This window comes from Lagopus muta, chromosome 16 (genome assembly GCF_023343835.1).
Source record: "Lagopus muta isolate bLagMut1 chromosome 16, bLagMut1 primary, whole genome shotgun sequence".
Lineage (NCBI taxonomy): Eukaryota > Metazoa > Chordata > Aves > Galliformes > Phasianidae > Lagopus > Lagopus muta.
In genome coordinates this window covers 8,912,349-8,937,442 of record NC_064448.1, presented here as the reverse complement: position 1 = coordinate 8,937,442, position 25,094 = coordinate 8,912,349, and the positions used below count along the sequence as shown (strand labels likewise).

At 45.5% G+C, this 25,094-nt stretch overlaps 2 protein-coding genes across 3 annotated transcripts in view; one reads left to right on the top strand and one right to left on the bottom strand.

The window, feature by feature from the left end:
* Nucleotides 1–18,268, bottom strand: part of STK4 (serine/threonine kinase 4) — a 40,465-nt gene extending 22,197 nt beyond the window's left edge. Inside the window, exons 1-10 of one of the 2 annotated variants that reach the window (XM_048963046.1) lie at nucleotides 18,162–18,268; nucleotides 16,083–16,163; nucleotides 15,287–15,415; nucleotides 13,416–13,530; nucleotides 12,703–12,867; nucleotides 12,152–12,319; nucleotides 11,465–11,602; nucleotides 10,681–10,809; nucleotides 10,198–10,251; nucleotides 8,308–8,494 (exon numbers count right to left, since the gene is read on the bottom strand). In XM_048963046.1, coding sequence (XP_048819003.1) covers nucleotides 8,308–8,494; nucleotides 10,198–10,251; nucleotides 10,681–10,809; nucleotides 11,465–11,602; nucleotides 12,152–12,319; nucleotides 12,703–12,867; nucleotides 13,416–13,530; nucleotides 15,287–15,415; nucleotides 16,083–16,163; nucleotides 18,162–18,193 — 1,198 coding nt within the window. In that variant the 5' untranslated portion in view covers nucleotides 18,194–18,268. The remainder of the gene's footprint in view (nucleotides 1–8,307; nucleotides 8,495–10,197; nucleotides 10,252–10,680; nucleotides 10,810–11,464; nucleotides 11,603–12,151; nucleotides 12,320–12,702; nucleotides 12,868–13,415; nucleotides 13,531–15,286; nucleotides 15,416–16,082; nucleotides 16,164–18,161) is intronic. The other variant, XM_048963047.1, reaches the window with a different exon arrangement.
* An 8-nt stretch (nucleotides 18,269–18,276) lies between these two features.
* Nucleotides 18,277–23,032, top strand: TOMM34 (translocase of outer mitochondrial membrane 34). Its single transcript, XM_048963062.1, has 7 exons — nucleotides 18,277–18,419; nucleotides 18,523–18,622; nucleotides 18,952–19,104; nucleotides 20,525–20,685; nucleotides 20,910–21,054; nucleotides 21,635–21,761; nucleotides 21,977–23,032. The coding sequence occupies exons 1-7, from the start codon at nucleotides 18,308–18,310 to the stop codon at nucleotides 22,073–22,075; spliced, it is 897 nt and encodes a 298-aa protein (XP_048819019.1). The 5' UTR covers nucleotides 18,277–18,307; the 3' UTR covers nucleotides 22,076–23,032.
* Nucleotides 23,033–25,094: the final 2,062 nt, after the last annotated feature.

The window sequence follows — 25,094 nt, the reverse complement described above, 5'->3', positions numbered from 1 at the left end:
AGCAACCAAGGGGACACAGCAGAAGGGTGCAGCAACAACGGGCTGGAAGTTGGGATGGAGGGAACAGCTGTGAGTTTGCTCAGCCCAGACCAGGCAGGAGAAGCCCAGTGAGGCCTCCTAAAGCCCTGCAGGAGCCGGAGAGGCCTTCCTGTCATTCAAGCAGAGCCATCTTTTCAAAGATGAGCCAGGCAGCCGAAGACAAAACTCCACTGCCGCTATTTGCAGGATCAGCTGCTGCCAAGATGACATTGCACTAAGCACGTCTGTGCCAAAAAGCATTTCAGTTTCCATGTTTGTAAGGTTAGACTAAAATACAAATAATTGACAGAAAGTGAGATCACAGCTGTGGCAGAAAAGCACCTTTTATTAGAAGGTCATCCTGCAGTGACAAGAAAGGCTTCTCTGGGCATTTATTTCAAAAGCTGAGGAGTAGCGTATAAGGTTGTGCTGTGAGAGCTCTCTGGAGCCATTAGCAGCCTGCCATCAAGATGTGCAGTCATCTTTTAGGAGCTGTATTAATTACACAAATGGAACACCACAGCTCTGCTGGAAACAGTCCAGCCGACTGCAGAACTGCAGGTTTGGGCTGGGCACACGGAGCGCCCGGCACTCGTACAGCCACGCTGAGATCGGCCCTACAGTAAAGGACAGAAGCCTTACACATACCATAAAGCCTTCCTTGCACCAGTGTTACCTGGTACCAACTCGTATTTAGATAATACCAGAACAACATCAGCCCAGATAAGCCAGAAGATGACAAAGGAGGCATTGGTGCTTCCATACGGTGCTGCAGGGAATGTGAAATGATAAAGAAGAAATAGCACAGCCAATTAAACCAGCACAAGATCTAGCGTGTCCTCTGAGAGCAAGGAGTGCCAGTGCAACCAGCTCGTTTGGTATCATCCAGCCCCAGAAATGAAAGTACCCATTTCGTTGATTTTGCCAAATCAGCTCTCACAATTGAAAAATATCAGAAACTCATGAGCTTCAAAGGAAACCTTCAAAAGGAAAGTAGATTTATAGCCCTTCTATCTGACTGAAGGAGCTTGCTGTGAATGAAACTTGCAATGAAACTATAATTTCTGCTTTTCTGTGAGATTTCTTCTCTACTCAATTTGACAGCAGAAGAATCCTCGTTTTGTTACTCTTCACAGAGATACCTATCACCAGCTGGAGTAAATTCTAGAATCAAACAGCCTACCACGAGACAGAACCATAACCTCAGGAACACATTCACTCTTTACTCAAGGCACTTAGGTTAATATGCATTAATTAAAATACCTATTCTTGAAGCCACAGTGAGAGATTTATCCCTTCTCTCACAGAAATGGAAGCAGCCCAGTGACTGGGAGCAGCCAGGAGATCCCACCACAAATATGGTTTGAACTACTGTTGGATCAAGCTAGATTTTTAAGAACAGCACTCCTAACAGCTTCATAAGGGGAACATTCATCTATAAGGAAGGTAATTTAAATCAACAACCATGAAGTGATGAATTACTACATTAGCAATATCAAACTAAAATCAGATACTTGGTACATGAACACGTACTTGTCAAGATTCCAGGAAGCTGCAATCTTTAGACAACTGAAACAAGACAACTGTTGTCAGCTTTGGAAGATACCTGTGTTTTAACAGGACGTCAGCAGCAATGAGATCAAACGTTTTAAACCAACTCTCTGGCACTAAGGAAAGTACAATCAACTCCTTGAACAAAGCTCAGGAAGATGCTTTTACAACAAAACAATTTGTAATTCTTCAACTGCAAAGAATGAATTACATTCTTTCATATAACAAATTATACTCTTGAATTTGAGAGTACATGGGTTTCTTCTTTCTTTACATGATGTTAGCAAGCTCCCACAGGCTGACAAGCCATCTTGGAATTGGACTCAATGATCCTTACGGGTTCTTTCCAACTGAGGACATTCTATGATTCTATGAGTCCTGTGAGCACGAGCTCAGAACCGAGCTCTGCACAGCCACAGAGAGCACCGCTCTTGTTAACTCTAAGGAAAGCAAAACTACAGCTGTCTTTTGTCATACTTAAGGCCACAGAGTCCCCTGGGAGAAACTGCTGTCGTGTACACAACTACACAGACCCTTTCACTGAGGGATTGAGATGTACTGTAAGGCAATTGCTTTGGTTTGTCCCTGCTGTCAACAAACCTGCAGTTCTGCTAGAGCTATAAGCCCTCTCACCTTCAGTCTAAATTCTACTGGTCACTTGTGCACGTGTTCCACAGCAAGTCTCAACTCTCAAGCAGTCAAAATATTATTCTCTATAGTGCTCACCTTCTCTCCTTACCACTGTCCCCTTTTTTTCCTTTAATTTAAATAGTTCTCACGTCCGTTTTCAACCTCCATTTATGTGGTTAAAATAAGCATAGATCTTCACTGACCTCTCATTTCACAGCCTTAGCTCCCTGTAGTCTTAGCGCTCTCTGCCTGCTTTGTTTTGAATTATGTAACTTTGACACAAACTGCTCACATATCTAAGATGCACAAGACAGTGCCTGATCATTACGTGCAAGCAACACTTCATTAATATTAACATTTCCAATGGAACTGTAGTTTTATTTGCTTCGGGCTACTTCTTCAAGATCACAGATGAACCCTAGCAGCTGGACAGCATAATTTGTACAGTATGAATAGGACTGAGTCATTTCATACAGCACAGCAGAGAGATGCCAATTTATTCAGCCAGAGCAAAAAGTGCTCCATCATTAATGAATTCAACCCGTGGCAATACGAGCTGAAATCTCCTCACATTAAAGGCAGACCGCATAACACTTGATACATGTCAAAGCTTATGAGGATGAGTCCTCCCATAATTATGGCCCCTCTCAAACTAAATCAAAGCAGAACATGTCTGACAGGCCCTGTGATTACGGGGAAGCTCCTGAATGACCATCAGTATCAATGCTGGCTATCCTAAATCATCCTTTTTAATGAATGTAAGGCGGAGACATCTAAGGATAAGAGCACCCACACACTCATCCTGACCTGTGGTGTACAGAATTGAGGACTCTTGCTGAAAGAGGAGAAAAGGTTTTCATTACCGTGAGGGTTTCAAGACCAGACTGCCTCCTCTTGGATACCTAAAATTTCTGTTACATAAAAAAATCCAAAAATACTACAAATTTATAGCTTCCTTTCTCCTCCTCCACAGATTTCCAGTGAACACCTGTATCTTTAAATCTCATATGCTTGAATTGCTAATTTAGTCCACCAGCTACATTACATCACACCAGCAGTGAGCTGTGAAGGTGCAAAAGGTGCACATTTCATATCCCACGCCACCTTGGTCAAGTTCTGATGAACTTCAGTAAGAAACAGTGTTAGTGCCAGGGCCACGAGCAGCAGCTCAGGCTCCCCACATGGCACATAACCAGGAAGCATTTGCTACCACCACTTCGGTTCATGACCTAGGAACTCGTGCTTATCTGGAGAGAGCACAGAACAACACAGCAATGAGCACTTTTTCCCCAAAGCTTCAAAGGCTGCAGGTAAAAAGCATTTGTTTTTCAACTCCTGCAATTAAGAAACATAGTAATTTACAGAGGGATTGCTTCCTGCTCGGGAGGAAAGCTTTCCCCACGCTTTATTCTGACCCAGCAGGAAGCAAATTTATTGTTGGAAGAGAAAGGTAGGTCACCTTTTGCCTGTATGTATGTGCAAATGTACCTGGGCATAAGAGACAGATGCACTTGAGTGGTGCACTACCACTCTGCCTTGTGGTGGAGTCTCCTGAAATGTATTACCTTCTATATGCCATTCAATACTTAGTCATTCTTCCCATCTTCATCAAACAAAACATCCCTTCTGCTTTCAAACCCCCGCCATCATCAATGCAGGAGTGCTTAATAAGCTACGAACAGCAAAAACAGCTGTGCTGCACACATGCATCTCTCTCTCCAGCTTCAGTGTGTCTGAAAATACGAACAGATCATCAGATTCATCTTAGAGCTCTGTCACACACAGCAATTGAAGATGGATGAGCATCCAGCTCCGATCCCAGAGGTAACTTCTTTCACAACCACTGTTTTACTAGTGAAGGCCATACACAAGTCCAATAGTCTGCCAGTACAAGTAAAGGAAAAATAAAATTCCTTAAAAATGAGAGTATATACAACTCCTCCCATTAATCAGAAGTACTGTCCTCGTGTCCACTCAACTTAATATTCTTGAACAAATGAGGCAGCCTGCTGTTTAATGTAAAGCCTGCCAGCAAGCCTACTATTAAGATGAAAGTAAAAAAAAAAAGAGGCACGTATGGAAGACTTATCTGAGGAGATTTATATTCTCCACAACCCAACAGTGACAGCGTAATGCTTCTTACAGTGAGAGAACTCAATCAGTGGAGGTGTTTCTAAAAACAGTGTGCTATTTAAATGCAGAACATGGAGAATGCTTTATGGTCCAATTTGGCCTAAACGGACCCATTTATTTTAGATACAAAACCACTGGACATTACTAATGCTAAGTAGTACGAAGCTGGTATGTCTGCAGGGGGAAATGGATGCAAAACATATCCAGTGTCTCTGATAAAACACGAAGCTATTCTCTCCAATACCTGCATTACCCGTCTGGGTAAAGTGCACCCAAACCACCTCAGTCAACTACTGGCATGGAGCCACCTATTGCTATCTCAGCTGCTTTCCATTCATATTTATTTGAATATTATATTAACGCAATCACAAACACTTTGCTATCTGTATTCATTTTCCCGTTCATTTCAAGTTACTGCTAAAGCAGCCACTGCTTTATATGACAAATTACAGGTTAATTTGAGGGTTGGAAAGCTTCCAGAACCTTGGCAGCAACACTTCTCCAGTTTAAGCATCATCCACTGTACGCCCTGCAAATCCACCAAGACTAACGAGCTTCTTCTGGATCATTCTTCTAATAGGAAATTGCCAAGTTTGCATCTCAGCTCATTTAATTTGCTAATGAAATCCAATCTCCCCTCAAAAAGAAGACATTTTTTAGAGAACACAACCAAGCTTAGCAGTGTGAATATGGTAAAAGCACAACAAAACCAAGACCACCCCTAACTTTAAGGGCTGAGCCCAGCAATTTTACTTTAAACACTTGCTATTCAGAACATTCACCTGCACATGTCATTAGCAGGGTAGTATTACCTGTGCTGTTAGGGCTTCAGGTCCATCTCCACACCAGATGATCACCACGTGTGCCACGTTAACAACAAACCCCACACCCACAACTCCATCCTCTCCCAGTCCCTCACTCCCCTCGACCCCAAAACCAAACAGTTCAACTCACATCTCTGCTGACAGTTCCTCATTCTGCAGTGCTACCTCGTGCGTAAACAAGAGGTACTTTAACAATGAAAATAGGACAGATTCAAGAACTGGACAAACCAGACCCTATTCCTCTCGGATCAAATCACATTACAGTCCAAAAAGGCAGTATGTTCATCTGCTTTAGTATAAAATTATGTTCCACTCTTTCAATGGAAAAGACAAATTCACGCCTACAGACCTACTCAAGACCTACAGCAAATAATGAAGGAACAGTGGAGTAAAAGAACATGCTGCAGAGTTTACCAGCACCATATATTCTCACACAGAATAATTAAAAAGATGATTGCAGGCATATCCATAGCTCAAACTTATTGCACTGCCAAACACAATGGAAATGGCTCACTGCAAATCACTGTTTGCCTGCAGTCCTTCAGCTGCTGCTCAAGTCTTCACAGAACAGTTGAACTGCAATCCATAAGTAATCCAGTAGCTATTGATTTGTAAGTAAAATGTGTCACAGCACAATTTAGTATCTGCAGTTTCATGCAATCACTTGAGTGCTTTGAAAATGCATAAGAGAATGTCATGGTGACATTTTTAATGCTGCCTGAATGTTTATGTCGAGCGTCCAGAAAAAAAAAGCCAAGCAAAGGAAAGAGTTTAAGCAAATGGAAGCACAGCTCAGTCGACTCAAAGCAAAAAGAACTTCCCTGCATTATGTACATGCTACAACATAAGGATGCTTCTCCTCTGAGCCTGAAGTGTCATGAGCTGATTCAAGCAAGAATCACTTGGGAGGCCATCAGAACTTGTTTGCTAGAGATTTCTAAGACAACGCTGTCTAAAGCATTGTATTGCAACATCTCAAATATTTTCACATCAAAAAAAAACCCAAAGCTGCTAAAGATAGATTTTTGTTCTCAGAAGAGCAAAAGAGGGAGCTCAGAAGCTCGCAGTCAGGAAGGTGGCTCGCAGCCGCCCAGGAAAGCTCATCTCTCCTGCTAGAAATGTCTGTACTTCTTTATTGATTTAAAGCAGGCTTTATTGTGAGTCATAACACAAGCTGCCAAGTAAAACACTGACTTCTTTAAAAATATGAATCAATGAGGCTTCTTCACATTCAGCTGCTTCCAAATACCATTATTACTTTTATGTTTGGGATTACAAAAAGAATTTGCTCCAGAGAGTTCTGCAGCAGGCCGATGAGCTTTACAGTTAAATCAATTTAACTGCACGTTAAGCAAACATGAATATGGAGATGGCTGAAACACAGAGCTGTAGGCAATTCACGTGAAAGACATCTGCAAGCTGCTAAAAGACACTGCTCTGCAGTGTGCCTAAGAAACCATTGCAGAACCTCTGTGTGCAGAAGCAAGAATGTCAGCATATGGTACTGGGGGAGAAAGAGAGTAACGTGCTAAGGAAAAGTTAAGTTTCAGTTTGGTACAATTGTATTCATTAGCATCACATCTGTCAGTTACAGCAATGCAGCACAACCCGCAGCAGCATGCTGAGCAAGCCAGGTGTCACGACGTCGCTGTGCAGAACGTCTCACCGTGGCTCCAGTGGTACCAGTGTCACACAGCACTTGGTCCCCAGGCCTCCAAGTGCCTCCTGTGGGATGCTGAGCTGCTCAAGCACTTCTGCTCCATGCTTGGCTGCTAATCCTGGCTGCAGAGCTACACTCTTAGAGCTTGTTCTGGAGCTCCCTCTCGAGGCTCAATGCTGAACCATATTAATATGCAATATACTCCTGATTCTACTCTAAATCCTTGCAAAGGAAAGGTTATCAAAAGTGTCTCCTCAAAGCTCTGCACACGAGCTTGTAGAAAGCACCAGAGCTTTTGAGTTATGAGCATTCTTAAAAAGAAGACGAGGAAATAAGCACCTATTAAGCACACAGATCAACTGAAGCACCGTTGCTTTGCTGACACAGCTTTGATAGCCACCGCAGGAGCTCCACAGATAATGCCTCTGCTATTGTAAATCATGAAACAGAACAGCACAGACTGTTTCTATTTGTGCAGAAATAGTAACTTCATTTGATATAGAGGTGCTAACACATCCTGTTCTCTTTCGCTGAGTTTTAAAGTCCTCTCGGCATCCATCTGCCTCCCGCTGGTCACCTCACTCCACAAACACCCAACAGCATTACTCCCCTGGCTCTGCTGCATGGGCTGACACCTCCATTTCTAATCCATTTCTAAAGCACTGAAACGGTGTTTGCTAAAGTCTGCAAAAACCCTGGAGCAGGTTGTGCTGAAGCTTCATCTGTTAGGAGAAAGCAGCGTCCCCTCACAAACCCTAGAGTGCACCCACACAGAAAAAGGATTCAATGCAAAATTTCATAAGAAAATTATTTTTCTGAACTTCTGCTGAGAATTTTTTTTCCCTTCCCATCATAGCTGAAGTTTAAAAATCAGCTAGCCAAAGCAGCTTCTGGAAACACTGCAAGAGTCTAAAGAACAAGCCCTGCCTATGATAGCCACGTTCCACAGCCACCAAGCCCCCAGTCAGCACTCAGTCCCTGAACAAACATCCATGCTGGCCAACCGACCCATCTGTGACCTCAAGAGTCTAAGGCAGAGGTGATTGTCAACTCTGTGGGCACAGACTTCTATGAGAATTCATAATTGACAAGATTTTTTTCCTTCTACTCGTAGTTTGCCAAGGAGATTCATTCTCCTTACCAGCTTTTCATTTAAACAAACACTTTCAACTCTTCTCCAGACCATGCTCTAAGGTCTTGCACAGACTATCAGCTATCAACACGGCATCATTTTAAATCTTACACCTTGTGATAAGTCTCATCAAGCTTTTCTCTATTGGGGTGAAACAAATTTCAACTTGAGCGCCTCGGTTTGTTGAAGTGCCCCTGCTAACAAAAGTAACTTTAAGAAAATGAGCAAATGCTAGAGATGCTAGCTCGTCACACTGCATGTCCTGCTGCCTTTGAAACGTGTAAGCTATCTGTTGCTGTAAGTGTGGCCCTTCATTCACTGTGTCAGTAATTCTGCTCAAGTTAAAGACGCGTTCTTACTTTTCATGGTGCCCTCCTCCTCTTCATCTTCGGTGTTTATGACCATTGTACCCAACTGGGATTCCAAGGTGCCATCGTGTTCTATCATGGTGTTGGCTCCATCGCTCATTGTGTTGACCACTCTGATGGTACCAGTTTCATCTCCACTTGCCCTCACCATGGTACCCGAATCAGTTTCATCTTCCTCCTGTACAGAGATACCAGCAGCACATTTTTACTGATGGTGGTGAGGTCCAATGAAAAGTGGCTGCATTCAAGGACACTGGAAAATCCTATTAACTCAGAGATCTTGACAGACACAGACAGAAACCAGCAGCAGTTTGTTTTATGCCCTTAGATCTCTCCCTGATATCTCCAAATGAGTAAGGAAAGCTCTTCATACTGCCAAAGTGTGAAATAAAAACAGAAACAATCACTGGAAGTTTCTCAACTGAACCAGCATCTCATTGCTGACCTGGTCAGCCAGCCCTAGACAGATTGCAATACTCATTCAGACATCAACATTCCTATTCACTCTGCCAGTGGTAACAGCTGATCTAAAACCCTGTCTTAAGTGATACAGTTCACCCAGGAGGTATTAATTACAGAACTGCAATAGCCCTCAGTCTGTATTTTGTGTGGCATACCAAAGAAAAGCCATTACCCTCCATTTTAGAAGTCTGCCTTCAACATTTAGGTCATTTTATTTCTATAAAATTCAGAAGCACTGAAGAAAACTGAACCAAGAAGGAACTAAACTATCAAAGCCTAATCAATTTTTGTTTCAGATGAAAACTATTTCTTACCCTACCATTTATTAAGGCGTATCAGTATTGCAGAAATTGAATTATTGCTGCCAAAATTCAAGTGGCAGAACCTGCAGGAAAAGAAACTTCTGAAACAAGTTGTAGTAGTAGTGAAGAGTGAGGTCAGAATGACTACGATCTACTTAGTTTACCAGCAATGTGCAGCTGAACAACAGAAATCAATTCCTAGGCTTACAGCAGTGGTACTTATTAAATCCAGTAGAACAAATTTCTGGACATCTCATCTTGAAAACATAAAAAAAAAATAAAGCTCATATTTTGTTTTGAGAATTCACAGTTCACAGTTCTTTAACCTATGTGCAAACACGGCCTTACTGATCTGAATTACTGATAGAGGGAAAACAGTGTTACAGCTTGCAGACCCATCTCCATGTCACTGGCAGAAGGAAGATCCTTTTCACATTCTGGTGTTCTATGCATTTCCTTTGCTCTGCTAAGCATGTCGATATAAATGCATCTCCCAATCTCAAAGCCAACAGCACGAGGAGGGAAAGACTCCATAAGAAGCTAATAGCAGTATGTTTTATGTGGAGATGAGTGGGTGAGAGGAAGTAGCAAATTCCTTCGCTACACATCATTTAACAAAGAACTACTGCAGAAATTTCCACAGCACTTTGAAAGCACTTGAGAACACTTTTCTGCTAGCAGACACAGAGTACAGAAGCTTCAGGAAAACAAACAGGCCCAGAGAGAGACCGCTCAGCTCCTCTACAGAGACGCCATCTCTCTGCACCCCAGAAACAAACGAGAGACAGCTGGGACAATACTCTTCAGGTCAACATCATGGCAACAGAACCAATAAAATTACTTCCACGCTGAATAAATATGCAGTCCTAAGCTGGAAAACTAGATTAACAGCATACATCTTTTTTATTGTGCAACACACTCCTCGTGTCCAACCTCTGGAAAGGACTGTGGCACACAGCGCCTTTTGCTGCCTGTGTCATTTATTCAGATTGAAGCAAGCAGAGGCTCACGAGACAGCTTTCAACATGCTTTCCATATTCACATGCTGTAATCACTGGAACAAGGCACCCAGGACAGAAATTCACAGCAATCCCCTGCACACTTGTCATGCCCTCACCTCATACTTCTGGCGGTTGCTCTTGTGTAGTACAAAGTTTCTATAAGGGGTGTTCTAAAGCACAACAACAGTGAAACAACATAACACACTTATATCATAGTGCATCACAGATATTTGTTTGTATTGACAGCAATAGAAGATCTGACTCTACTGTGAAACATTCTCATTGCATAAATAATATTATCCAATTAGAAACCCGTACTGAGTCTTTAGCATGTGCTACTACACACTCACAGCCAATGGCAGGTCTTAGCTACACTTTGAGCTAAATACAAAGTCATAATTGCTGACTGCTCCATTCAAACACAAAGGCAGAGCAGAGCTCAAATATCAAGTTAAGCAGCCATAAGTACAAAACTCTAGAGCTATGTAAAACCTTTGAGCAGTTAAACAAAATATTACAAAAATAAGGACCAAAGCAGCTTAGCATTATGCAAGGTCCAGGAGTCTGAACTCTGTATGCTGTAGCAATGAAATACTCACTGAATTTTCTTCATCTTCTTGATCCAGCTCACGCTGTTGTGCCTCCTGGCGTTTCAGTTTGATATCCATCGCTTCGTTAATCAAATCGCGCAGAATTGATGCTCCTTTGGCACTTTTAACAAATGGGTGCTGTGTAGTACGTTAAAGTTAGTAAGCATTGCATCTGAACCAGCACCTGACAGTAAAACACTGTTACTGTGGCCCATTTCCAGTCAAAACTGATGTTTAATTCAATCCCTTGCTAAAAACAGAACAAAACAAAAAACCTTCTGCATCGTGCAGGAGGGAGACCTGTCTGCACAGACAAGATCACAATGAAGGCACCACTGCTGTGACACCTGGGCTCATTCCCCACCCACAAGCCCCACTTACTCCTCACCAACTGAACTGTCAACAACCAACTACAAATGCATACATCATTCTGAGCAGTTACTTTCATTTAGAATCATAGAATGGCTTAGGTTGGAGGAGACCTTAAAGTTCATCTAGTTGCTTTCTGGTGGTTTAAGAGACAGGTAGTTGGCATTGCTGGTGAGAATCTGAAGGATAAAAGAAAAAGAAAAAAAAAAACAAACACATCCACAAAGATAGGAAGATGAAATCAGATCAGATCTTAGGGAAGAACTGAAAGGCTGAAGTTGGGTACAAGGTTTTAAATCAGCTATTAGAGAAATTTGTAATGAGAAGGATAACCCAAGAAATGACAACAGCCCAAGGGACACAGCACTGCCTGCACTACAGCAAGCCTGCTCTAGAGCTCACGCTCTCCCAAGACGAGGCAGACCTGCAGAAGCTGTGTTGCAGTAGCACGCTGCTCAGGGCTCTTGACAAGACACTGCTTCACGAAGTCTGTGAAAGCATCTGACCAGAGCTCTGGTTTCCGAAACGTTGGAGGCGGATTGGTAGGAATCATGAAAATTGCCTAAAAACAGAAGAATTTGCCAGGTTTCCAAACCAAGTTTAAAATCTCCTCACATAAATACATAAAAACATATACAGGCACTAAAGAATGATACATGTTTCAAGTTTGCTGCTTCAGAAGAGTCTCTACCAATATTTTATACATTAAACTGCGCAGTGAGAGGATAGAGCAACAAATCAGACTTTTCTGACTAGGAGCTTACACGTCTGTCTGAGCCATTAGCTGCACCAAGAGGTGTGAATCTGCCATTTTAAAGTCTTAAAAATATGTGCTTGAAAAACAAACAAAAAAAAAACATTTTGTATAATGCACAGCATAAAATATATTTCTTCACACTCAACACTGGAAGACTCAGCCGTGCCTTGATAGATGAGGATCACGATTTTCCTTCTCCATTTTACATTTAATCAACAGTACAACAAAGTGACAGAAAGCAAATCATTTTCTCTAAATCATAAACAAGAGGGCATCTTGATACGTCACTCATCCAGCTGTCGTAGCAAATCAGATTTTGCATCGCAATACATTTTAAAAAGTCACAGTCCTCACCCTCATAGGATGAATATCTGCATATGGTGGTTTGCCTTCAGCCATTTCTATTGCAGTGATTCCCAGTGACCAGATGTCTGCAACACAATTGTATCCAATCTCTTGAATCACTTCTGGAGCCATCCAAAACGGGGTCCCTATAACTGTGTTCCGTTTTGCCATGGTATCCTGAAAAGAAGAGCAGGATGAAAATCCAGACCATGGCAACTGTTATTAGCCACAAATATTCATTAACGATTTACAATCTTAATTATCTTCCATCTGCACATGTATATACTACCAGGTTAAGCAAGACAAAGATATGGAAAGCTGCAGAGAGAAACTGAAATATGCTGCAGACATTAGACACGAACTGAAGCAAACAGCAAATGTTATTACAAGCCATTACTTAGGTCTAACAGCTCCCACAGAGGAAGCTGTGCTGCTGTCATAGTGTCTCACTATGTTGATGTAAAGTGCTGAAAACACTTCTGAATGTCTCAAAGTCTCCACAAGCACATGACATTAGAAAGAAGACCAGAGGGGTACATAACCATCTTGGTTTTACTTACTGTGAGTTGTCCTGCCACTCCAAAATCTGCAAGCTTAGCATGTCCCTCTGTATTTAGCAATATATTTCCAGCTTTGATATCTCTATGTATTTTCCTCATAAAATGCAGGTACTCCAGCCCTTTCAGCGTTGATTGTACTATCGTAGCAATTTCCTCCTCTGTAAGCTAAAAAGAAGCGTTACTGTCAACCTCTCGGTTTCTGAGATGGAACACAGTGGTGTTTCAGTTTATACCTCCCTGAGATTTACAGACTGTTATTTAATTGCCTTTATCAAAGGTTGCCATACTGACTAATAGAGGAATAAGTATACTTCTAGGCAGCAACCTTCAGCATTACATATGAGAATTAGCTTTCGACCAGCATACCTGCACCACAGCCTTCCACACCTAGTAACTCTTACCCTGCAAAGCCAGAAGCAAGGCAAAGCAGTCTGTCATTCAGAACCTGCCTGGGTTTTCAGGAATGCCAACCAAACACCTCACCAAAACCTTGCAAGCTCATTACATCAGCCAAACAACCCAAACTTGATCAACATAACCAGCCTTCTTATCTTCAGGGGAACAAAGGACCCACATTGCAGTGGCAGCCCGTGGTTGTTTCAGACACTGAACACCTCATGAGAATTACACCAAAAGCACTGAATGTGCTGCTCAGCTTCCTGAGCCACCACTCCTGCTTCCCATTTATAGCATTCAGAAGAAAGAGTACGTACAGTTTTATTTCGTAACCGAATAATATCAGACACGGATCCAGCGCCGCAGTATTCCATGACGATCCACAGGTCTGTGTTCTTGAAGTAGCTGCCGTAATATTTCACCACATGAGGGCTATGAAACGTGACAAAATGAGAACAAAGGGTCAAATACTGGAGAACAGCACAACTGAATAAGCAAAGGCAAACAATACTGCAGCCTCCCTAAGCAGGTTCTAAAAATTCAGACATGGAAGTGCCACTGAAGCCCTGACCAAGTGTTTTGCACCAGCCCGAGTCTGCAGCGAGCAACCACAGTCCTGCAAGCCTGTCCTAGCAGTGGTGTCCATGTGACCTGTCACAAAAGCAGTTCAGGGAGCTAAAACGTCTGAAAGTAAATCCTGCAGAAACAAGGAGAGATTAGCTTTCAGTCTGCTTTTGCTCCCTGAACTGTGGCCGTCAAATAGGCAGGGCATCAATGGAATGAAAAATGGACCTTGGCAAGATCCTGGTAAAACTGCTACAGAGTGTCTGAAGCCAAACAGAAAGATTAAATAAGGTCAAAAGCTGGAAAATAACCGCTGTGGTGATTATGAGGAATGTTCACCTCCTTATTTCTATTATTCAGTCTGGAAATGCAAGTTATTTTAGGAATTAAGTACAACCTAAATCTTTCCCTTGTAGTCAACTACTGGACTGCCCAGAGGGTGAACAACAAAGTACAGCACAGTCAGAACGACCATTTATCCTTCGGGAAAGGTAAAGCAAAACGGCTAAGAGAGAGAACCCTTCTGATTTAATGAGGACAAAGCTAAAGAACAGAAGTGCACTTAACCTAATGTCTGCCAAATACTTTCTAATGAAGAGGTTCAAGACGAGCAACACTGAGAAGCCAATCCCACCCCAGTGTATTCTGTAATGTTTGAGAAGAAAATCTTATGCTCTGTTGATTCACACAGTACGACTTCACAAGACTAAATTTGTTAGAAGTTTCATTCTCTTAGCTGCCACCAATTATCTTCGCTTAACGATAGTGAGAGTGAAGAGCAATAGAGTGAATGACTAGGAACATAGTTTTATATTGCTAATGTCATTTGTTTTAAATGGTTTTCTATGCCTAAACTCCCTCAAAACAGCATTTCTTGAGGCTGGACTCAAACCACAGGAAGAAATTTGTACATTTTATGCTTCAGTCACTGACAGAAGGTCTTCTGCAGCCCTTGCCCTTGTCCAGCTGAGTTCATAAAATGACTTTTTCCATAAGAAACATGCAGACAACCAAAGAGCCAAACATCAGCCCATAAGTTATTCTCAGCATGCTAACATCAGCAGACAGCTCGTCACGCACTGCAACCTGCACTGTAAGTACAATTCTGCCACCTAAAGCAGATGACAGCACGTACACTGCGCACATGCAAGAGCAGTCATGCATTAGCAGCTCTCATCCACATGCCCCTTGAAAACCCAATAAACCAAAAAAATCTCTCTCCTAGCGTTTTCATATCCCAAAGCTCGTGTGCAATTCACTGCCCCTTTGGACAAGGGAACTGGTCTAACACACAACCTCATCACTGCTGCCCAGAAGTTAAGGTGCATCAGGAGCACTGCAGGAGCTGCTCACACGCTTTGCTCTGTGCTGGCAGCAGGTGCAAGGTTATTTCACTTAGTCAGCTTAATGCTCTCACATTGCAAGCTAAATTGCTGTTGTCTTACCTTCACTGGGGTTAACACTACCCAAACATGACTCAGCTGATACGGGGTAACTTGACTGTACAAGTCCAGCCTTTCAAAAAACATTGAAGGCAACATCATCGCTTTTATGTGACTACATGCCAGATCACAGTCAATACTTTCTTTGCATACTGATGATGGGTTTTGCAGTACACATTTACCTGTCACACTGCTGCATTATGGATATCTCCTTTATAATCTCTTGCAGGTCAGACTCCACAGGAACCTGTTTGATTGCAACCACCTGACCCGTCTCTTTATGAATAGCTTTGAACACACTGCCATAGGAACTGGGAACAAAATATTAAACAAATAGTGAATACAATAATATTTTTAGAACACAAAAAGCATGATAATTGCAATTGCAGACTTGAGAGGAAAAAACAAATCACCCTCCTGCTAAGAGAATTTTTCAATTTATTTACATAATCAACCCACAGCTTGCATACGCTGTAACAACCAGCAGCATGCTGAGATGGTCAGAAAGGAGCCAACCACCATTACGTGCCCACAGCTTTGGAAGAATCCAATAAAGCCAGTTCTCTCCTTCTCTGGCACACGGTACCGCTGAGCAACGGTAAAAACCACAGCTCAGGTCAGAAAGCTTTGCTCACTCATCAGACACTGTTTACTTTATTTCCACCTTCTTACAGCAGCTAGGAAGAATTCCCACTCTGTTTTATAAACGAAGTGCTTAAGGTGGTAAACATACTATTTAGTGCTCCCAAACATGAGCGGCCCTAGGAAACAGAAGCTGCCTGCCATCACACAGACCTCCTGCAGAGGTACTGGGATGAACTGCAATGCCTCGAGTCACTGCAGCTGCTACACTACCACATACTTCTACAGTAATAGGATCATCAAAAGTGAAAAATCAAAGCCCATCGTGCACATATTAGTTACACACATCTGTTCTTTGATAAATGTACTTAAGGCACATTGTCACATAGCACATACCCTTCTCCAAGCTTCTCCAATACATCAAATACTTCTTCAGGCTGTTTGGTTAAGCTGTCTTCATCTAACTTCTTCAGCTGCCTGCATATGTAAGAATAGAAAATTTCACTTAATTTTATGGCAGTTTGGGCTCTGTTGAAACAGAAAAATTTAAAAATGCCATTTAAACTTACAAAAGGCTCAGTATAAAGTAGGTTGCTTATCAAATAAGTTTATTTCCCATCATCAGAAGACCAAACATTAGCGTTATCTAACATCGGAAGAGGAGTGAGAGTTACAGAGCACAGGGTTTGATCACAGACACACATCTACAGTCCTTCTTTGCAGAACATACTAAGGGATCTGCACACTGGTGGCCAAACCCTAACACAGCACAGCAGCCTCTTGCAGCTACTGACCATACTGCTAACGTTCACAGTTCTGTCTGGAAAGTACATTACACTAAGGGCACGCAGAAGGGAACACAGGGCATGCAGAGGGGAAGGCAGCCTTGTCTGATGCGTTCCATACGTACTGTAAGATGTTTGCTTTGAGGAAGGAGGCAGTACTGCACTAATCTCACTTGTACAGCTTTAATGACATTAGTTTAACCACTGGTTCTGTGCCTAGACAGATACTGCACAAAAGAGGAAGAGCCAGCTGGAGTTGTACTGCGACCCCTCGCTTATCAACCTAATCCCCAGTACAACTTTATGGAGATCCCACACACAAAACAACACGGAAACCAACTACACTTGTTTCAGTTCACTGCCATGCTGACAGCTGTTCACCAAGAAACTTCCTACGGCAGCTGAGTGCTGTATCTTTATAAATAAAAGGCACTACATATCCTATAAAGACATGTTGGAGGAGCCTCTGGTTCCGCCCAGAGAACAGAAAGCTGCAGGGAGACCTCAATGCAGCCAAAAGCCAAAAGACAAAAGACAGGCTGAGGGAGTTGGGCTTGTTCAGCCTGGAGAAGAGAAGGCTGCGGAGTGACCTCATTGCAGCCTATCAATACCTGAAGGGAACCCACACCCAGGAGGGGAGTAAACTCTTCAAAAGGGCTGACAACAGCAGGACTAGGGGAAATGGATCCAAGTTGAAGGAGGGAAGATTTAGGTTGGATGTTAGGGGGAAGTTCTTTACTAGGAGAGTGGTTAGGCCCTGGAACAGGCTGCTCAGGGAGGTTGTGGATGCCCCGTCCTTGGACGTGTTCAAGGCCAGGTTGGACGGGGTCCTGGGCAACCTGATCTGAATGTGTATGTTTGGTGGCCCTGCTAGGCAGGGGGGTTGGAACTACATGATCCTTGGGGTCCCTTCCAACCCGGGTGATTCTGTGATTCTGTGAAAAGGAGATCATAAACAGAAGGGAAAACAACTCTTTTACATGGGCGAATAGCGACAGGATAAGGGGGGATGGTTTAAAATGAAAGGAGGGAAGGTTTAGCTCAGATGTCAGGCGCCGGAACAAGCTGCCCAGACTGGGGGGAGGGAGGCAATGCCCCAGCCCTGGGGCCGTTCAAGGCCGGGCCGGTCGAGCCCTGGGCAGCACAGCGGGGGGTTGGAACGCGATGATCGCTGATGTCCCATCCGACCCAAGCCGTTCTATGGCGCTAAGAAAAATGTTACAAGGACAGACGGCACACGTACACTAAAACAGACCACTGTACTGCCAGTAAACACCGCCGCTCCGCACAGACTCGCTGCGCTCCTCACTAAACATGCATTTTTCTCCCTTTTTTATCGCCGTGCAGAGGCTGGGCGCACAATGGCTTCCTGCAGCGGAGGAAACGTGCCGGCGAGTCAGGAAGTGGCGAAACGCCGCGTGAAGGAGGCAGCCGCTTCCCGCAGCGCTACCGTCACCCGTACCGTGCCGTGCTACGCTGTGCCGTGCCGTGTCATGCTATGCTGTGCTGTGCCGTGCCATGCCGTGCCGTGTCACACTATGCTGTGCTATGCCGTGCCGTCCCGCTTCCGCCGCCCCCAGCCCGAGCACAGCGCCGGACGTGAGCGCCGGACGAGAGCGCTGGCCCCCCCTGCCTCCCGCCCGCCGCCCTCAACCTCAGCCCCGTCCCAGCTCCCCCGCCCCGTCCTCACCGCCGCGGGTTCCTCAGCTGCACCGTCTCCATAGCGCCGCGGACGGCCGCTCCCTGCCCGCCGCCCTCACTCCTCCATCGCGGCCCCGCGCCGTTTCCGCCCGCCGCCGGAAGTCGCCGCCCTTACGCGGCGCCGCGCGGCCCGGGATGGAGAGCGTCGGCGAGCTGCGCCGCGCCGGCAACGATGAGTTCCGCCGTGGGCAGTACGGGGCGGCCGCGAAGCTGTACAGCCGCGCGCTGGCGATTCTGGAGGGTGCAGGTACCGCGGGGCCGGGCCGGGCGGGGCGGGGCCGGGCCGGGCGGGGCGGGGCCGGGCCGGGCCGGGCCGGGCTCGCCGCACCTCACCTCTGTGTGCCGCGCAGGCGATGCCGCCGCCGAGGAGCGCAGCGTACTGCTGGCCAACCGCGCCGCCTGCCAGCTGCGGGACGGCGCCTGCCGGGGCTGCGTCGCCGACTGCTGCAGGTGAGCGAGTCCTTCTGGTCCCCTCTGCAGCGGAAAATAGACCGCTCCCCTGGGGTTGATGGGCATTGAGATCTCGGGAGCGGCTCCGGAGCTGCAGCCCTTCCCTTATGGTTTCCATCCCCGAGGAAAGAATTCCCTTCTTTCCCCCTTTAGTTCGTTACGTTAGGAAACGAGACAGCGGCTTCCAGCCCGTTTCCCACCGTTTGGCACCGCCGTGTGTGAGCACAGACGTGCACTGCTCAGCGCTCACAGGACACGTCCAGTTGCAGGCAGCAGGGAGCTCCCTGAGGCCTCTCTGCCCGCTGTCACCTTCTCTCTCCCCGTCACAGAGCTCTCAGCCTGACCCCGTTTGCCATCAAGCCCCTGCTCAGGCGAGCGGCTGCCTATGAGGCCCTGGAGAGCTTCGCGCTGGCTTACGTGGACTACAAGACTGTCCTGCAGGTGGACTGCTTCATACAGGCGGCCCACGATGGGGTCAACAGGTAACCCCCACTGCACGCTGCTTTCTGCCTCTGAGTGCTGCAGTCTGCTTTGCTGCTCCAGGCTGCCCAGAGATTGTGGGTGCTCCATCTCTGGAGGTGCCCAATGCTAGGTTGGATGGGGCCCTGGGCGTGTGGTAGGGGGCAGCCAGCCCACGGCAGGGGTTGGAATTTGCCCTTGTGGCCAAAAAGGCCAATGGCTTACTGGGGTGCATTAAAAAGAGCGTGGCCAGCAGGTCAAAGGAGGTGATCCTCCCCCTCTACTCTGCCCTGGTAAGACCTCATCTGGAGTACTGCGTCCAGTTCTGGGCTCCCCAGTACAAAAAAGACAGGGATCTCTTGGAAAGAGTCCAGCGGAGGGCCACGAAGATGGTGAAGGGCCTGGAGCATCTCCCCTATGAGGAAAGGCTGAGTGAACTGGGTCTGTTCAGCCTGGAGAAAAGAAGGCTGAGAGGGGACCTGATCCAGGTCTATAAATATCTAAGGTGTGGGGGGCAGAATGGCGAGGCCGGACTCTTCTCAGTGGTGAGTGGAGACAGGACAAGGGGAAACGGCTGGAAACTGCAGCATAGGAAGTTCTGCACAAACATGCGCAAGAACTTCTTTACAGTGAGGTGATGGAGCACTGGAACAGGCTGCCCAGGGAGGCGGTGGAGTCTCCTTCTCTGGAGATGTTCAAGACCTGCCTGGATGCCGACCTGTGCGACCTGCTGTAGGGAACCTGCTTTGGCAGGGGGGTTGGACTCGATGATCTCTGGAGGTCCCTTCCAACCCCTACAATTCTGTGATTCTGTGATTCTGTGATTCTGTGAATTGGATCAGCTTTAAGGTCTCTTCCAACCCCAGCCTATGGATCAGAGCCCTGTTTCGTTTCTGCAGCGGTGTCAGAAGCATGCTGTGTCCTGAGCACGTTAACAAGATGGCTGAGGCTCTGATGCTTTGTGCAGAGGGCAGGCTGGGTCATGCTCCCTGCATGTGCTAATGCCCTCAGCTCCTTTCAGGCTGCTGGCACATGATGGAGGCCTGGGAATGATTTCTTGCTTTGCCCAGTACTTATTTTAAAAGAAAAATAATTTACAAGTTCTGGTGTCCTGTGCATTGTGCCCCCCATGCAGATGGGATTGCAGACTGCTGGAGTCATTTTCTCTTCTTGGAGGCATCCAATTCACTGCACTGCTTGCTGAGGAGTGACAAACATCCCCTGCCCAGCTGAGCACTAACAGTCCCAGCCGTTGTCTAGTGGTATTTTTGGCCCTGCTAACATGAAGACACACTTTTCCTTAACACCCTGTCTGTAGTTGAGATGTGTGTAAAGTTTTCAGTGAGAAGAGGAGGTCCTCAGCATGAGTCAGGTTAAAAAGTAGTCCCCCCAGCTCCTATGCTATCAACCAGCAGGAGTGCAACCACCAGCCATCTCTTCCAGGATGACCAAAGCTCTGCTGGAGAAGCACGGGGCGAACTGGCGCAAGAAGCTCCCACCCATCCCCAGAGTCCCCATTGATGCCCGGAGAAGATGGAGTGTTCTTTCTGCAGGAGCCCCCCCAGGAGGTGCTCCCCCTGGAAACACACCACAGGGTGACCCAGGTGAGAGCCCTTCAGCTCAGCAGGGCTGCAGACAGCGCGGCAGGCTGCCGTGCCTGCATGGTGTCTGTAGCTGGGGCTGAGAGCTGCAGGAACATGGGCTGGCCGCTCGTTCTGGATCCTTTGATCTGCATCTTGCCTCTGGGATGGGGCTGTTTGCCTTCTGAGAGGCTGGTCTGATCTTATCACTTCTATATGTTCTGTATTTTTTTTTGCACTGCTTCCAGCCCAGACTGCTGCTGGCACAGAGAGAGCTCAAACTCTTAAGGAAGAAGGAAATGAACTCGTAAAGAAAGGAAACCATAAAAAGGCAATTGAGAAGTACAGTGAGAGTTTAAAGCTCAGCCAGGAATGTGCAACTTACACCAACAGGTATTGCCCAAGTGCTTTTTGGCATTTTATAAAAGCCACTTTGGAACTTCTGACACAGCTGTCTGGTGGTTTTTCCAGACATCTGAATTTAAAAAAAACAAACAACAAAACACCCACACATTTCCCCCAAGTACAATCTGCCCTGTACTTTGTATAATGTTCTTTGATCAGATTCTGCAACAAGCCCTACAGCCACTCAGCCTAGGACTGCTAAAGGCTTCATCCCTTTAATGCTTGTCTGCCAGGACTGTATCATTTTGTTATTTGTCTGCTGCCCCACGAGCCACAAATTGCACTCTGCTGTACTCAGAGTGCACTTCTGAGATGAGCAGAGCATGTTCCAGAGTGGCAGAGCAAGGAGCACATTGCTGTAAAAATGCTGGGTTGTTTTTTTTTTGCAGACTGATAAACTGTTTGCTATTTTTTGCTCTTTTTAACGTAAGCATTGAGCTCTGATCAATGATTCCTTAGCATACTCCCTGGTTTGGGAGTCCAGCTTTGTGCTGTGGCTAGTTCTCTGCATTGCAGCCATAAATACTGCTTTTAACCAAAGGATTCTAACCAGGTGTCTGTATTGCAGAGCTCTCTGTTACTTGACTCTGAAACAACACAAGGAAGCAGTGCAGGACTGCACAGAAGCTCTGCGATTAGATCCTAAGAACGTTAAGGCATTCTACAGACGTGCTCAGGCACTTAAAGAACTGAAGGTAAGTCAGGAGTTTTCGACCAGTTTTCAGGTAGGAGCCTGCTAATGCTTTTCAGCACGTTTTAGAACAGCTACACTGATTCTGGTGCTCAAAAGCAGCTCAAAAAACAGTCCCAGGCTGTTGTGTTGCCTTGCCTCTGTCACTGGGTGTAGTTCTCCAGCAGGAGACTTAGGCTGCATTTTCAGTGCACTAACACTTACAAATTCTTTTTCTAGGATTACAAATCAAGTATTGATGACATCAACAGCTTGTTAAAAATTGAACCAAAGAACACAGCTGCACTGAGACTACTGCAAGAATTGAACAGAGCCTAGGGTAACCAAGCAACAAGGAAAGCTTTTTCTGCTGCAGAAGGAAGTTTCTCCCTTCTGATGCTGCAGGGACCAATCTGAATGCAGGATTGGTACTGAGATCTATCTTTAATTGCTGCTGAGATGTGGTGCATTCTGTGCCACCACAGTGAACGTTGTTAGTTGTTTGATATACAGTTTGTGTATCTGGTTCTAAGATTATGCAAAGTTTTCATGCACTTGCCTGAGAAGGAGGCATATGGGTGAACTTCCCTGGTTGAAGTCAATGTGCCTGTACCTGCTAGCCTCAGGGACTTGATCCACTTGGCCAAGATGCACACAAAGTGCTGCTCTTTCTGAGGAGTTACAAACTGAGAGTTTTCTTAGTCCTTATTCAGGTGACAGTTGTGCTTCATTTGTGCTGCTATTAAGTAAGGTTGCTAAAGGAGTGCTGCAAGAAATGCTGCAGTTGCCTGAGCACTGCATACCACTCTTAAAACCAAGTCATTGTTACATGCACAGGGCTGAGCACATTCCCTCTCCGCCCTGACACCTGCTGGCCTTCAGCTGAGTTTCTGCTGCATGGTGTGACTGGGCAGGCGTTTACAGCAGCAACTTTCTTTCTTTTATCTTCAATTATTCAGCACTTATAAGAAAACCAACAGCAACTTCAGCCTGCCATGGTCCACTGTGGCACTGTGTCACAGTACAGGTGCTTGGGCACGTTGCAGCTTGTTTTTTGGTCAGTTTTTGTTCTGTTAAAAGTTGAGCTTCTCTGTGCCTTCTGGAACAGTTGCTACAGGGTGTTACAGGGACATCGCAATGGAGGGCTGGCTTGCTACTTCCATGTATGTTTATTCTTCTTGATCTATTTTTTCCTGTGGTACTGATGGCACTGAGTTAAAATGGTAGATTAAGAAACAGTTGGAGTTATTCTGTGATCTGTTGGAAGTGTTTACATTAAAATGATGTTTATTTTCACTCGGAGTATTTTTTGTATGGGATGGAAGGCATGGGGGAACTGGGACACTTTCATGCTGCTTTATTTCATTCTGTTGCTGCTTTTTTAGTCATGATGCTGGACAACACTAGATGTGATCTAACAGCTTACAGTAATGTTCCCAGCTGTTAGTACTCCAGGCAGATGCTCCACTGAACTGAATTCAGAAGGCAGACATTACTAATGCTGTTACATTCCTGTAAGACAAAGACTTATCTTGGCCTGACATTAAGGAGCTCCTTGTAAGTCCCAGAGTTATACTCCCTCAGCTGCAATACCACCAGGGTTTGAAACACCTCCCCCCAGGGCAAATTTTGCTTCCTTAAATCCCCACCCTCTAACCACTATAACTCCACTGACCCTGCACCCACCTTTCCCCAGGCTGTTACAAGGTAAGCATGATGGACTTCAGGGTGTGAAGCACAGGCCAGCCATACACAGATAAGCAGAGGAATGTCTCTGAACACAGGAGAAATCTTATTTAAGAGCCTGCTCTCAAATAAGAGCTCTCCTTTTAACATCCCTGTGTTATCAGGGCTGGCAGACACCTGCACTGTTCCCACTACAATTCGTTACAGTGCTTCTAAGCAGCAGCAGTCGTTATCTCTTCCACCCTGTCTGAACACAGCAATGCCTTTTTGCTGTCTTATCTCTAAGACCTTCCCCAGTAAAGTGCAATACCACCAAGCAGACACAGACCAGACACAGCAAAATGATGCCGTGCTTCAAGCCCAGGTCTCTTCTGCTCTTCTCCTCCTCTTTTGTTCCAGCAACCGTGCTGCTGACTGCACAAAGTATTTTCCAGGCAGGCAAAGATGTTGCAACCCACACGGGCAGTTGGAAGGTGCTTTTCACAGAGGCTCTCCATCTACCTCGCTCATGTACCACCAGTGACTATTCCAAACTAGACTCCAGACTTGCACGTGCACTGCTGCTCCTGCCTCGACCTGCTGAAGCCTGAGACCTCCCTGAGGAGTTCAACCAGGGAGCGACTCTGAGAACTCTACAGCATTTTCTTGGACTCATGAGTGTTCAAGTGGCAAGTTTACATTTCCATGTCAAGGTTTTAAGGACTTTGTTAATATCCTTTCTTTGTCTGTTCCATATTCTGCTCATCCTGAACTACTGCTAGCTGTTTTCTTGAAATGACTTCTAGTGCTGTCAGTGATGCAACAGGCACTCCGAACCGGTATGCTGTGCCTGAAGAACTGCTTCAGACTCTAGGCAACAGAATGAATTTCACCAGTACAATTCCATCCCAGCTCCTAATATACATTTCTCATATGCAATATGCACTTTCCTCTGTAGAGAAAAAGTATAAGAGCTTCCAGCCAGTTACACACTGGGGAAAAATAACTAAGAGGAAGTAAGCATCTCACTGATAAGGAATTGTCTAAGCAGTGCACAGCTCAGGCTGTGGCATCCTCTATGAAGAGACAAAGTATTTAAAGAGCTCAGAGCAGGAAAGAAGAAAAGCCCCAGGAAAGAGTCCCAGCTGAGCAGAACAGTGGCCATGGAAGAGCAAATGTGTGCTTCTATTAAAATGCTGGAAAGAAAACAAGAGGTAGGAGGGATGAATCAGTAGTGAGTTGAGGGGAGGGTGTGATACAGCACAGAAGGAAGAATGAGACAGCAGTGCCAACACAAGATGGATAGAAGGAAGGTGGGCTGTGCCGATGGAGGTGTACTCCTGTGAGCTAAAGGAAGCAGTCAAATAAGGTCAGTGTATTGATTGACAATCCCAGGTGTAATTCTAAGGAAGCACTAGAGACAGAAATTCCACTCCTGGATGCAGAGTGGAGCATTAAGGCCAGGATGACTACAGCAAGTGCAGTATGCTCAGGAGATACTAAGAGCAGACATCATTAATGATAGGTCTTAACATCCTCCATGCAATTATTGGTGTTTTCAGCCCGTCAGCCTGAAAATACACAGGAGAAGCAGCTTTTGATCCACAGTAACTTCAGCTGGGTCTCGTGCACCACAGAGCCACATGCAGAACAATGACTGGCAGAAGGTTCTCAGCCCCAGCACTCCTGCAGG